The 13,873-nt window shown below is 50.1% G+C and overlaps 1 protein-coding gene across 2 annotated transcripts in view; it reads right to left on the reverse strand.

Moving 5' to 3' along the window:
- CACNA1C (calcium voltage-gated channel subunit alpha1 C) overlaps window positions 1-13,873 on the reverse strand; it is a 463,700-nt gene that overhangs the window by 25,440 nt on the left and 424,387 nt on the right. For both annotated transcript variants that reach the window (XM_058420136.1, XM_058420137.1), the window contains 3 exons: window positions 8,784-8,816; window positions 5,803-5,931; window positions 1,242-1,307 (listed from right to left, as the gene is read on the reverse strand). In XM_058420136.1, coding sequence (XP_058276119.1) covers window positions 1,242-1,307; window positions 5,803-5,931; window positions 8,784-8,816 — 228 coding nt within the window. The remainder of the gene's footprint in view (window positions 1-1,241; window positions 1,308-5,802; window positions 5,932-8,783; window positions 8,817-13,873) is intronic.

Genomic DNA, 13,873 nt, shown 5'->3' on the forward strand with positions numbered 1-13,873 from the left:
AGAAAAAGGAGTAGAATTACAGAATAAAGCATCCGGCCCTGGCAGTGCCCTGATCACTGTAGGCCCCATCTGCGTGGGTGCTTGGAAGCCACTTGTAATGCTTTGTACAGCGATGTCATTCCAGCTCCATACTCCAAAGTGATTTTCTCTGTGGCACAGGGAGTTCTGTAAGATCTTGGCCATCTTAGGTATTAAAGGCAAAATGGGCAAGTATGAGCTTAGTAGAGTAAATGACAGCTGTGATTACTGGGGCTATCGAGATAACCTGTCATAATTCAAGAAAGCATTAATTCTCTTTTTTCACAGTGGGGAAGGGTAGATGGAGTCTGTGAAAACATGTGGTTGTAGTAACAGGAAACAAATTAAAACAAGGTCAGAGAGGTCAGATGAATTTCAGTACGGATTCTGCTGGCATTGTGAAACCAAGAAGCCTGTCATGTTTGAAGGGCTCTGGAAGCAATTATGCCATGCCTTTCTATACTGTGGCCCCTGGTCCCAGATGGCTGACTCGTCTGAGAACTTTGATTAACACTGAAGTGGAAGGTGAAGCTTAGCTCGGAAAGCAGCACAGCAAATGAGGCTGGGGCTGTCACAGACTCTGCCTGTATCACGTGCTGTCTTCAAAGGTCTCTGTGCAACATCAGTTCCCTGCACAGGTGAAGGCTCAGGAGGATTCCAAGCACATTTTGCAAACCGAGTAAGATGTTGTGTTGATGAAGCTTGCTGGAGAAACTCTGAGTGCTGGTACATTGGGTCTGATCCCATATTTACCTTCATGGGTGTAGATCAAAAGCTGCTCTTTACAACTCAGTGGAAGTTACGCCAGCGTGAAAGAGATGCAAGGGAACATTTTGGTTTGTTCAGTGCAGCATGGCCATAAGCCCACTTAAAAAAAAAACAACCCAAAAAACCTGTTTTGGACCAACAAGCAAGGCAGTAAATCTTCTTTGTGGCTATTCCTTCGAGAATGTGGAGGGCAGGCATGGGTTTTTTACTGTTTGCATATTGTGTTCTGCCATTAAATGGGTCAATACTTTTTTTCTTCTGGAGCGTGCTGTGCTGCTGTTGGAAGTGCCGGGTCAGACAGTGCTCTCCAGCCAAGGTTAGCTGCCATCTCACCTTACTGGGTGCAAACACTGCTGCAAGCCCCCACAGCCACACACGGATCTAGCCACCCTGAGAGCCGGCTCCCACGCTCCAGCAGAAGTCAGACACAGCCGAGCTCTTTGAGCATCACTCACCTGCATCCCAATCACAGCGTAGATGAAGAACAGCATCACGATTAAAAGAGCCACGTAGGGGAGAGCCTGGAAACGAAAAGAAAAAAAATAAAGAGAGCGCTGTGTCTGTGCCTGGTTCGTGCTGCCGGCTTTGGGAGCCCCAGCGCGGCTCTGTAGTGCGGGAAGGCGGCCACTAGATGCCTCTACAGACCCAGGCTTGGGAGCCGCCGGCACGGCAGGCTCGGCTCTGCGCCGGGAGGGAGGGAGGGAGGGAGGGAGGGAGGGAGGGAGGGAGGGAGGGAGGGAGGGAGGGAGGGAGGGATGGAGAGAGAGATGGGGGGATGGAGGGATGGATGGATGGAGGGAGGGATGGGGGGATGGAGAGAGAGATGGGGGGATGGAGGGATGGATGGATGGAGGGAGGGATGGGGGGATGGATGGATGGATGGATGGAGGGATGGATGGATGGATGGATGGAGGGAGGGAGGGAGGGAGGGAGGGAGGGAGGGATGGGGGATGGATGGAGGGAGGGATGGAGGGAGGGATGGGGGGAGGGATGGATGGAGGGAGGGATGGATGGGGGGATGGAGAGAGGGATGGATGGATGGATGGAGGGAGGGAGGGATGGATGGATGGATGGATGGATGGAGGGAGGGATGGATGGGGGGATGGAGAGAGGGATGGATGGATGGAGGGAGGGAGGGAGGGAGGGAGGGATGGAAGGAGGGATGGATGGATGGATGGATAATGGATGGATAATGGATAGATAATGGATGGATGGATGGATGAATGCATGGATAGACAGATGGATGATGGAGGGATGGATGGATAGATGGAGATGGATGGATGGATGGACGCATGGATGGATGCATGGATGAATGCATGGATGGACGGATGGAGCTCCGCTGCCTTCCTGTCACTCCCACCCTTAACCGAGCCAGTAAAGCAAGGGGAAACCAGAGTCTACACCTGCTTACCAGGAGGAGAAAGCTCTCACAGCCACCATTACTCTGGCACTAATATTGTCATATTTCCCTGGATCAAGTATGGTGAAATGAAGTATGCATCAGCTGCTGAAATCTTAATTCAAATCTTCTGCTACAATGGCTGGTACCACCCTAAGTACCCAAAGCAGCATCAGCACCTTCCCTGGTCAGTGTCAGGTGTCCCTGATGGTGTCTGCCGTGCCCTGAGTGTCGGTGATCAGCTGCTGAAGAGGGAATGCAGAGCCCTGATATGCAGAGCTGCCTTCCTCAAGGAAGAGGTCAGTGCAATCAGCCAAGTGCTGAGTGCTGCTGGTTTCCTCCACCACTAACAGGAATCAAGTGCGCAGGAATTCATAGGCTCAGGCTTCTGAGCAGGAATCTTTTGAACTATCTACCTCTCAGATAGACCAGAGGCTTTCAGAACTTGCTTCAGAGGAAATGGGTGGACACATTCACTCTGAAAATATGAGCACAGTCCCTGATCTAGATTTTGAACACCCAGTTTCACAGAATACAATGAGCTTACAACATTATTAGGGGGTTGCAGCACCTCTGCTATGGAGACAGGCTGGGAGAGTTGGGATTGTTCAGCCTGGAGAGGAGAAGGCTCCAGAAAGACTCTGGAGTACCTTCCAATACAAAAAGGGAGCCTACAACAAAGATAGAGAGGGATTTTTTTTTTCAAGGGCATGCAGTGATAGGAGAAGGGGTGATGGCTTTAAACTGAAAGAGGGCAGGTTCAGATTAAATATTAGGAGGGAATTCTTTACTATATGGGTGGGTGAAACATGAACAGGTTGTCCAGAGAAGCTGGGGCTGTCCCATCCCTGGGAGTGTTCAAGGCCAGGTTGGATGGAGCTCTGAACAACCTGGTCTAGTGGGAGGTGTCCCTACCCATGGCAGAGTATTTGGAACTAGGTGTTCTTTAAGGTCCCTTCCAACCCAAACCCTGCTGTAATCCTAAATTCAACGCAACTAAATCCAGCAGGAAAAACCGAGGGAAGATTTTCACTGGCCACCATAGAGATTTGGCTAAGACCTGCACAAAACATCTCAAAGAGATCTGAATATTAAAATGGCAATAAATAAATAAATAAATAAATAAATAAATAAATCCTTTATACAATGTCTGTAATCATCATCTTGAGTCTCAGGACAGATTCCTCTGGCTTTTTAGGGTGCCAGAGAAATCGGTATGTTTGCCCCACAATGTCACTGAAGAGACCACCAGCTCAGAATAGGGCTCCAAATATTTTGTGATGATTTAGCTGGGGCTTGATGCACACAATACCCAAGAGCTCCTGGGACAGTGTCCAGACAGGACCCGAGGCGTATAACCTCAACAGTGCTTCTGTTTTCTGACAGTACTCCTGTTGTTCCCATCCAAGTGGGGATGGGAAAGTGTCTTCTCTCCTGCCTGTCTGCCCTTTCACTTCCTTTTCGTGTTCTTCTGCTCAGCCCATTCCTCTCCGCTAACGCACCTTCCCTGCCCCTTGCTCCCCGTGGCTCCTTCAGCTCCCATATCCTCCGCTTGTGTCTCTGTCCTGCTCCGGCTCTGTCCTCCCCTGGCGTTACCGCTTTGTCCCAGTGATTCCCACGGCCCTGCCGTGCCCTCAGCACCCTCTCACTTCCTCCTCCTCCCGCTCCCAGCCTGACCCCGCTGCTGTCTCTGCAGAGGGAAACCCCGCCGAGCATTTTCCCACCGCTCTGACCAGCGCCCCGGCTTCTACGTCAGCGCTTCGTGCCATGCCCAGGGCACGTGGAAGTCACCATGGGATCCAGCTCCACGAGCTCCTTGCTTCTTAGGCCGCCCTGTGCGAGCAGAGACGCTTCCTGGAAGCATGTGGGGACACTGGAGAGCCCGTGCCAAGGGATCCCACATCCTGACAGTGGGACTGGCTGAATTGAGAGCGGCACAGTGGCAGTGGCTGCAAGAGGAGGAGCTTGGAGCAGAGAATTCCACGTTACAAATGGCTAAAGGCTTTCAAGGGAAAGGCGCTTGCTAGCAATGCCGCCTTTTTTTTCTTTCTTCTCCCCTGCTGGGGAAGATCCCTGCCCTGATACTTTCTCCCACCACCCTCAGCCCTGCCTGAGGGACTCTCCAACTGGAGAGGTCTGAGGGTCACTGGAGCGAAGAACCAGGTTCTCCCTTTCCCATCCACCTCCTCCTCTCCGGCCATGAGCCGTGACAAGTTCAGCTCAGGGAGAGCTGTTGCTAAAGAGGGGCACGGGGGCAAGGGGAGGAGAAGCAGGAGCTGGAAAGTGTGACTGTGTCCCCTGCATCAGGGCTGGCTGAGCTGTGCCGAGGCAGTCTCATTCCTACGCATGCCGACAAAATGGTTCCCAGCGGCGCTGCTCAAGTAACAACCTGGAATTTGGCAGCTCTGCAAGCGATGGAGAAAGTCACTGTGGTGTGGGTGTGTCAGAAGGCTGCTGTGCAGGGTCGGGCCCTCTGGCAGTCAAGGAGTGTGCACAATGAGTCCTCTGCATCAGCCTGGTGGTCTGAGACCCCTGAGAGCATGGACAAAGTCCGTGCTGATCCCTGGTGTGCACCTGTGCTACTTCTGCTAAGAGACAGAAGCTGCAACGAGCTGCAGCACTGCAGGCTCTGGTCCCAGCTTGTCTTGTCGCTGGTGAGGTTTAAGTTTTAAGGTGTGGGTCAGCTCCTTTTTCATTTTGAGTCAGTACAAAAAGCTATTGACCATTTACAGCCTCAGTCTGAGGGGCTGTGTGTTTCACGAGTTATTCCTTCGTGCTCTTGTCCAGTGATGTGTTCTGCATATTTTCTCATATTTAGGCCATCATTTGTATTCCTGTGCTGTGTTTCCCTGCCATTTCCTTTGGATGTGCCCCAACTAACATCCAGGTTGTGCTGGTCCAGTAAATCCAGCTCAAGTACTTTTATAGTGCAGGAATATGCTATGCTTCATCTCTAACTATCATTTTACTATACGTGGCTAGGTTTTTTCTAACAAACAGCTGTGGTGTTTCTTTTCCTCTAAAGGTGATGATTCTTATCCAGCCTGCTCTCCTTCACTTCCTCCTATCTACTCTGGAACTTTACCTACCACTGAAATGCAATCTGTCTCCAGGGGGAAAAAAAGCAGCAGCAATTTAATAACTTGGCATTGTTACCAGCTCAGAAGAGTAGGGCTAAAAAAGGTGAATTCTTCCTGGATGAAAGTATGGAGGCCACACACCTCTAATACTCACTGGAAATCCTCAAAACAAGGCTTAAAATAAGCTTAATTGAGACCCAGGCCTTCCCCCCATAGCTGTGTATCTCACTTAAAGTTACACATATGGAATACAGCTCAAATAAGGGAAAAAAAAATAAAAATAGGTGGGATCGAAGGGTTACACAGACAGGCAGTAATTGAGTTGAACTGAACTATTAAGGCTGTTCAGGAGGGTCTCAAGCAATTACTCATGCTTTTAGGGGTGAAACTCACAGTTCCCTGCGAGTCCCATTCACCTGACCCATCCGTGCCACTCGTCCCTGGGCGCCTTGGAGCTGAGGCACTGGGGTGACACCTCTCCCTCCCAAGGGAAACCAACAGGAGTTAGGTCTTTCTTAGAGGAAAGTGAAGGAATACCTGGAAGGACTTGATGAAGGTCCAAAGCAGGGTCCGGATGCCCTCCCCTCGGCTCAGGAGCTTCACCAGGCGCATCACGCGGAAGAGCCGGAAGAAGGTGATTGAGATGCGAGAGTTTTCCTCTGCGTTCTGGAAGCCATCGGCACAGAGGCAGGAGTTACAACAGCACGAGAGGAACGAGGGCCCTGGGCCACAGAGGACGCTACGCCGAGGGCTCACTGCACTGTTCCTTGTCCTGGTTCTGCTCCCCGGGCTTCCACTGCCCGGCACCCCAGGGACAGGCCAGGGCTGCTCGAGCCTGCCCTGCCTGCCGTGGTGCTGAGGCTGCCCTACAGGGCTCTCAAGGCCATCAGCCTCTCCCTTCAGCTGGCCCGGGCTTTCAGGGATTAGGGACATCCAATACATCTCCTCACATCGGAAAGAGGCAATGCGTCCTCGACCGGAGGAGCAAAATCCTTTCCCTTTTGGCCTGCCCTGAGTGTTTCACCCCACTGGGTGCCTCGGCCAGCAGTTCTGGTGAATCTGGTCTGGGGCACCTGCCACGTGCTGCTCGCTCTGCTGGGAAACAGGAGCAGGTCCCAGATTTGCCCCTGGGTGCAAAACCCCACGGGGGCACAGTGTGTGCTGGTGTCAGTGGCACTGCTGCCAGCCTGGCTGTCCCTGTGCTGCTCCTGCAGGCTGAGCCCTGCTCACTCACTCCTGCTGCTGGGCCTTTCTCGTTTCTCATGACCCCTTTGTATTTCCCACAGTCTGAGCCCTGACTTTTGGTTTTTCTTTTTTTTTTTTAAACATTTTTATTTTGGCCTCGCTGCTACTGTTCAAGCGTGGAGTATTTTAAAATAGTCTTTCTTCTGGCCTGTTTTTTCTCACAGCATCTGCTTTGTCCCTAAGCGTTTTCCCCTGGGGTTGTAACCAGCTCTGACGTTCCTCAGCCTTCACATGTGTGAAGGCAACATCCATCTGAAGGCTGCTGCAGCAGCGGGCTCACCTGGCCTTGGCACAGGACTCGCTGCCTAGCTCAAGGGCACTGCAAATGCCGTGTTTTCCAGTTTATTAACCCCCTAAAATACCGTGCCAAGCCTGTGGAGCTGCTGCCTTCCGGTAGCAGCACTGTGGGAATGTGACCTCCTGTCACAGGGGGAGATAACGCTGTCACCCTGCCACTTGACCTGCTGTGGAGCAAAGTGCGTGGAAACCCCCCTCTCTCTGTCCCCAGCCAGGCTGCAAAGACTGCAGTCTGAGTCGAAACACCACCGAAAGAGCAACGTTCAGGAGGAAGAAACAGTGCAGATCACCCCTGCTGTTAACTACTCACCACCGTGTAAACCAAGAGAGAACAGACCCTTTGGATTTCCTGTCAGCGGGCAGCGAAAACAGCAGCTGCTTGCCTGTCTGCCTCCGATAAAACCCGAGGCACAGGAGCAGCCCGGGCGGATGTGTCTGGGGTTAAATGTCCACGTGCAGATGCGTACCTGTGTGCGCTCCTGCCTCCGAGCAGGTGCGCGCTCAGCTCCGTCCCTGTCCCCATGCTGTGCGACCCCTGCTCGCACAGAGAGCTCAGCACCGCGTGCAGCGGGTCAGGACTGCACCCAGCTGCGGTTTGTCTGTCTGTCTGTCTGTCTGTCTGCGGTGTGTCTGTCACCAGGCAGCTCCCTCCGGTCTGCACCAAAGGCTGACAACTCGCTGCCCGTGGAGTAACGGGGCGGAAAAGATCAGGGGAGCAGGCTGTGCCAAGGAAAAGCCTGAGCGCTCCCCACACCCCACACCGGCCTTGTTTGACTGCTTGCACATCAGGCTGTGGGCTTCAGCGAATTGGAGGGAGCTGCTCCGAGGTGAAGGAGGGAACGTGGCCTCCAAGGAATCGAAAATCACCGCACTGAATACTCTCAGTGCTACAGAGGGACAACTGTAAGGTCAAGTACCTCTTCCAGTCTTACAGAAGCCAAGCTCTAATACCATCTAAAACAGAGCTCAAATTTAGAGGTGGACAGCAATCCTGCTGTGATTGCAACTAAAAAAACAGTGCTTTCTTATTCTACCTGCTGTGCTTCTTGCTGCCTTGGCTCTTTAGGTGGCAGCAAGCTGGGACATGGGTCTGGACAGAGATTTTAGTGTTCCTTTGTCCTTCCTTGATTAGAGGAGGCAGCTACTGTAGGCAGAAATTTATCTCTGCCCACCTAGCATCCTGGAGCAGGCAAAGTCTAAGCAGCAGATAGAACAAATCCCTCCCTGACACAAATCTGCGACTTACTGGCATCAAACCACCTAGCCAAAACCTCAGAGACGCCTCAGAAGATTACTGTCACTTTAAAACTAGGTGGCTATAGATTAGCTGATGCTTGAGTAGCCCTGATTACTTCCTTCTGGCGTTCATCCAGCTTTTTGAAGGCGATTCCTTGCCAGAGGAGGGAGGTTCTGCAGGGTGGCAATCCAGAAACTGGAGTTACTGCAGCTCTCTGGGGGTGGTGTGGGAACCGCCTTGCACACCAAGGCAGCAGTGCTTTCTGCACCATTGCACCACTTACTCTTTTTTTTTTTTTTTGTGCAAAATACGAACTCAAGCGTTATAAGGAATCACCCCCTTGAAGAGGAGTTTCAGAGCCCCAAACCTTTCTTTTCTGGAGGCTTGGACGTGAAGTCACACCCCAAACTCATTCAGCATCCTGCTGATAGCAACACAGGTTTGTGGCTGACAAGAAATCTTACCAGGTCCAGTTCTCTCTTGGTGGTTCATTAGAAGGCAGAAGGACAGTTAACTCGACCAAAGGAAAGCTCAGGATGCACAAGAGATACACATGTGCAGCATATTCACAGCTCATGTGAACACCAGACTCACACCAATACACGACATGGCAGCTTCATGCACAAATAACTAGGCTGGGCTTGGAGAGAGAACTTGTGATCACGGAGAAGAGAAAAAAGGAGTGTGTTAGAAAGAGTGTCACAGAAGCTGGGAGGGTGGTCTGTATTTTCGGTCTTACCATAGAGGAAGAGCATTGGGTATGTTCAGCTGGCTTTAAAGAAAGGCAGACAGAAATAAGCTGTAATAAGTCTCCAATCAAGAGCCCTAGTACACTAGGTCTTGGCTAACACAGGAGCAACAAAATGGCAGGAGAGGGCAAAAGGGAATTTGAAAGAAATGCACAAGAGGCTGGGCTTATTCCCTAGGATGCCCAGGATCAAGGCTGGCCGTGGCAGGAGGAGGCTACAACTGCCCCTGAATTTGATGTAAGCTCTCTCCACTACCACCACCACGTGGGAGTCCCACCCAGTGTCTCCTGAGTGCTGGACACCCTGGCAGTGGAGGTACTGTGCTGGTAGAATGTTTCTTGTATCACCACGAGTCCAATGCAGGGCCTGATTTAGCTCTCCAACTCAGATCCAGGCCATGTCTGCACAGGGACCAGCCAGCTTCTAGTGCATCCATCTGCTTGGTCAAACCCACAGTATCCCAGTGCTAAAGCAACACTTCCTGTTTACGGATCCCCATCCCCTTACACACAGCTCTGGGTGAGGCAACAGGTTGGGAGAGTCTAACTGGCTCTTGGCAACCCCACAGCACCCAGCACCAGCTGTGGAGAGTGGGTTTGTGCAGGTAATCAGCTCGCTCTGCCTTCACCCAGCTCACAGCAGAGCCCTAGGGACCCAAGGGATGTGTTCTTGGAAGCCAGGCTGAGCTGAGCTGAGCCCTGGTCACGCCTGGAAGAGCCAAATTGCTGCAGACACTCTGCCTGATATTCCTTGATTAACCTCTGGGGCCATTTCCAATACTGAGAGCAATTCTGAAAAATACCCAAGGCTGCAAGTATCCTTAGGTGCAAGAAGCAGAATTGTAAATTAAATAAAACTGTCTTTATTAGGAGTCCTTCAGTTCAATAGCACTGTAATCCTTCAGGCCTAACCTCCACCGTATGTCAAACCTGTCTGCTACTTTAGCAAAGTGGGAACTGATGTATTCATCCCTCCCTCAGGGTCAGAATTCCCCTCTAGTGCCATGGAGGACTCCTGCAGCATGCTCCTGCTCTCCAAGGATGCTGCAGTAATCAAACTGGCACTGTATTACCTAAAGAAAAACTGCAGTTTGGATGCGCAGGCTATTAGGTGATAGGGGCAAATAAGAGCAATTAAAAACCCAAGGTACACCAAACTCATTTAATAATTTGGGTTAACTCACTGGTTTGGTAGGGTCAGCTTTCATTGCTTTTTAGCCTCCTCTTTCACATGTTTGCTCTTGTGCTTTCAGATCACATACAGGCAAAAGTTGGCTTGAATACCAAATAAAGAAGCAGTGCCCACAGAGACACTTCTTACAGGTCAGGCATAGATTTTGATTTTGTGTTGCTAGGCAAACATCTTTCCAGCAAAGCGTTTCTCTGTCCCATCCCCCTTCCTCTATCTCTTTCTAGTTCTGCAAATCTCCTTTTCTAACAGTAGAAGGACCCTTATTCTGCTGCTTTCCTGCTAGAAGGCACAGAGCCCCTGCAAAATAACTGGAGGAAGCCTAATAATTTTTGGGATTCTCCATCCTTCCTGGCTGACAGTGTTGGTGCATTTGTGACTGACAGGCTGAAGAAGCCTTTTGAGGTGCTGTGGGGTGCTGTGCCTTCATTGTCATCTCTTCTCTTACTCCCTGAGCTAACTGGGCTGTGTTTTAAGATGTGGTTCCAAAATGTACCAAATTATATCACTGCCAATGGCAGAGGCTCAAAAGCAGCACAGGAAAGGTTCTGCTAACGCTGGCAGGTGGGATTTGTACAAACTGTGGCGCTGCGCTGTGCACAGTGTGTGAGCTCATGAGGGGGAAATCAACCCTCAGCTTTGGGTTGGTGAATACATTTCCTGATGTCCACAAGGCTTTCAAAAAGGAGACAAATCCTACCACCTGTCCAAAGGGGTCAGGTCCCCGTGGACCTGAGCTCAGGTACCTGAGAACCCGTTGCTGGAACTTTCGAGTGTGGCCATTCCCAACTCTAAAGCTGAGCGAGCTACTGCTAGGTTATCCAGGAATCTTCATCCTTGCCAGTGATGGGGGAACGCCAGTTTTAGGACAAGGACAGGCAACTGGCACCTGAGGATGGATGTAGCAGTCACATCAGTTCCCAGAGATGGAAGCATAGGAATTAAAGCCAGTGTCTGTTGCCCATCTGAAGTAGATAAGATTTCATTTCTACACATCTCAGAACTATGTGGAAAAACAAACCCTCATCTGTTGAATGTCTCTGAAACATGAGCTTTTGGAGAAGCTACACCACTGAGCACAAAGCACTTTTGGCTGTAATGTTTAATTTCCAGCTGTCTCTGCTCCTGTGCAAGGTTTAACCTGCAAAGGGACTTTGAGCCTTCCGTCCTGCCCTTCTCTTTCTGGGTGTGAGTAGCATGAACATACTGAATGGGAAGGGTCCACAGCAGGGAGGACAGTCAGAAATGATGTTCTGAGCAGTTTCCCTCGTACAGAAAAGGGATCTGAAGTATAAATCACAAGTCCAAGGCCACATTTAGAGTGACACGGAAGGGAACCTGCAGGCTGAGTGGGAAAAGAAATATCTGAGGCTGGATGCACCTGTGTAAAGACACTTGGGGGGGATGAGTGCAATCAGAACCCTTTGTGCATTTTTTTTTTTTCTTTTTTTTCTTTTGATGTCACTATATTTAAAAAGGCAACAGAGATACTGAGGAGCAGAAGGGGCCGAGAAAGAGAAGAGAAGGTTCTGGAAGCCCAAGCAAAAATTCAGTAGGATAAAGACTGAATGATCCCTGCAACACATCTGAAAACCTCCTCAGAATATTGTTGCCTGCATATATCTCATTCATATTCAGTGTGTTCCAGAACACCAGCTTTTTAAACAGATAAAATTGCTCCAGCTGCTGTGAGCATCCTCAGAGCCCCTACAGGCACAGAAGAGGAAGGCAAAGCCTATGCCTGCCATGAAGTTAGGATCCCAGGTAAGGAAGTCTCTGGGAAAGAAGCCAGGTTTATTCGATGGAGAGAAACTTAAAATCACAGAGACCACAGCACTGGATAAGGAAATTGTGTTCCTGCTAATCGTGTTCTGCCTGGGTAGGTGGGAGGGAGGTTTACTGGGAACTGCTTGTGAAGAGCTCAACCCCTCCAGGTCCTGTTCAACCTCCATAATGCCTCACATGTCAAACTTGGTGTCTGATACTGCCATCCAGTCAAGGAAAAAGTTTCTGATGGGTTGTGCTTTGGAAGCTAGGAGAGGATAAAATTTGCACTCCAGCAGAACCAGTCTCAATCTTTTGAGAGCAATATGTATCAGGGTCAATATAGTAGGATATTTATGCTGTATTGCAACCCATTCTGAAATTCTGAGAAGGGATGATGTGGCTTTTCAGACCTGTAAAGACAGCAGCAAAAATATAAGCAAAAAAGGCTTTGTGCAGTCACAGTAGTATCAAAGTTTCCCTGAAATATCCATGGCTTAGAATATCCAATGGATAAAGATTTGGCAGAAAACAAGAAAGCGTGTTAATAGGCAGACTCAAATGAAAGTTTCAGTAGGAAATTCCTGAGAAGATATATTAATCCCACCTCATCCTCGTGGAACACTGGAGCTGGAGGACCATGTTGGGAGGTTTGAGCTCCTTTTGGCTGGTTTGCTGACAACTGGAATGGCTCTCCAGAGAAGCAGCACCCGGAGATGCCTGGAAGGAGCTTCATTAGGTCTGTCCAGGGTGTATTTAACCCATATAACCACGGAGGCTCCTCCACTGCTGGCTAAGTATGAGCAGCTGTTCAGTAGCTGTTGAAGCCTGACTGCACTGAGGTGACAGGACAGGCAGGCAGCATTCCCACTGCCACCACTGCTGGTGGTAGCAATTCTTTTACACCACAGGACAGCCTCAAGATGAGTTCAACTCCCTTGGAGGGGATCCAGCCTTTGCTAGGAAGTCCAAACTGATCTTTCACCTGATGTTTGGGGAGGAAAATTTCCTTGCTGATAGTTTTTTACTTTCTAACAACACTTTCATTCGTAGGGAGGAACCTTTTTTCGCAAGAGATAATTCAACCTTTGTGTCGTGGAGAGCGTTTAAGCAGCTGAAAGCACAGCGTTATAACTGCTTTGCTGGAGCTCTCTCACTCAATGCAGAGGTACAGCTGCAACCTTCTAGTCATGCCTGATAGCCCTAGGTTAGAGGAGATGAGAGGAAATGCATGTTTGAGATGCTGGCACCACAATATGACAGAGCAGCTCCGTATGTCTCAGGAGAAGGAGTGGTCAGATGTTTATGCTTCCTTTTGTGACAAACATCTGCAATGGCATTTCTCCACTGAGGAAACTGTGGCTCATGGACGAAGCTTCTGGGAGCCCACTTAGAGCTGCCAGGGCATTTCCTTGACTGTTGAATTTGGAGAATGAAATGTTACCCGTGAAGGTGCTGTATCTGTTGGAAACTTGATAATTGGTCTGTCAGCCTTGTCCCAGGAGGAAGGGAGTGATGCGTATTTACTTCTTGCTTTTTTTCTCCTCTCTGCAGGAAGGGTGCCTCTGAGAATCTGCTCTGCAGAGCTCACCTGGGCGGGCTCAAGTGTTGTGTAGTTCCTCTGGATTTCTCAGATATTGGCCTTTTCTAGACCAAGGTCATTGCCCACAGAGGTCTCCTCCGAGAGTCCTGCCTCAGCCATGCTGAATCTGTGACTTTGGGCACAGGATGAAGGGTGGAAAGAGACATTCTGGGGAAATAAACTCAACCAAATCACTGGTAAGACGTGGAGGGGAATTAAAACCACAAATATGGCAATGACAAACCACACTGCTCTTCTGGAGATGTTTCCTTCCCGTGTGGTTACACTGAGACAGGACCTGCAAGGTTGTGAGTTTCAACAAGAACAAGAATTCACCAAAGTATGGGGGGAAAAAAGAGGTTTAGAAGTTTTCTGTGCCATGGAGACACGGTAAAAGAAGACACTAGACATCCTCTTGTATTTGTAGCGTCAAAAATCCTGAAGTGACCTCGGGAGGCTGAGTGGCACAAGTCTTTGTGGAGAGCTGGAAGAAGTCAGGGTTTCAAATCACCCTGGCTGGTGGCAGGTAATAGCCTGCCCTTCCAC

The sequence above is a fragment of the Hirundo rustica genome, chromosome 4 (assembly GCF_015227805.2).
Source record: "Hirundo rustica isolate bHirRus1 chromosome 4, bHirRus1.pri.v3, whole genome shotgun sequence".
NCBI lineage: Eukaryota > Metazoa > Chordata > Aves > Passeriformes > Hirundinidae > Hirundo > Hirundo rustica.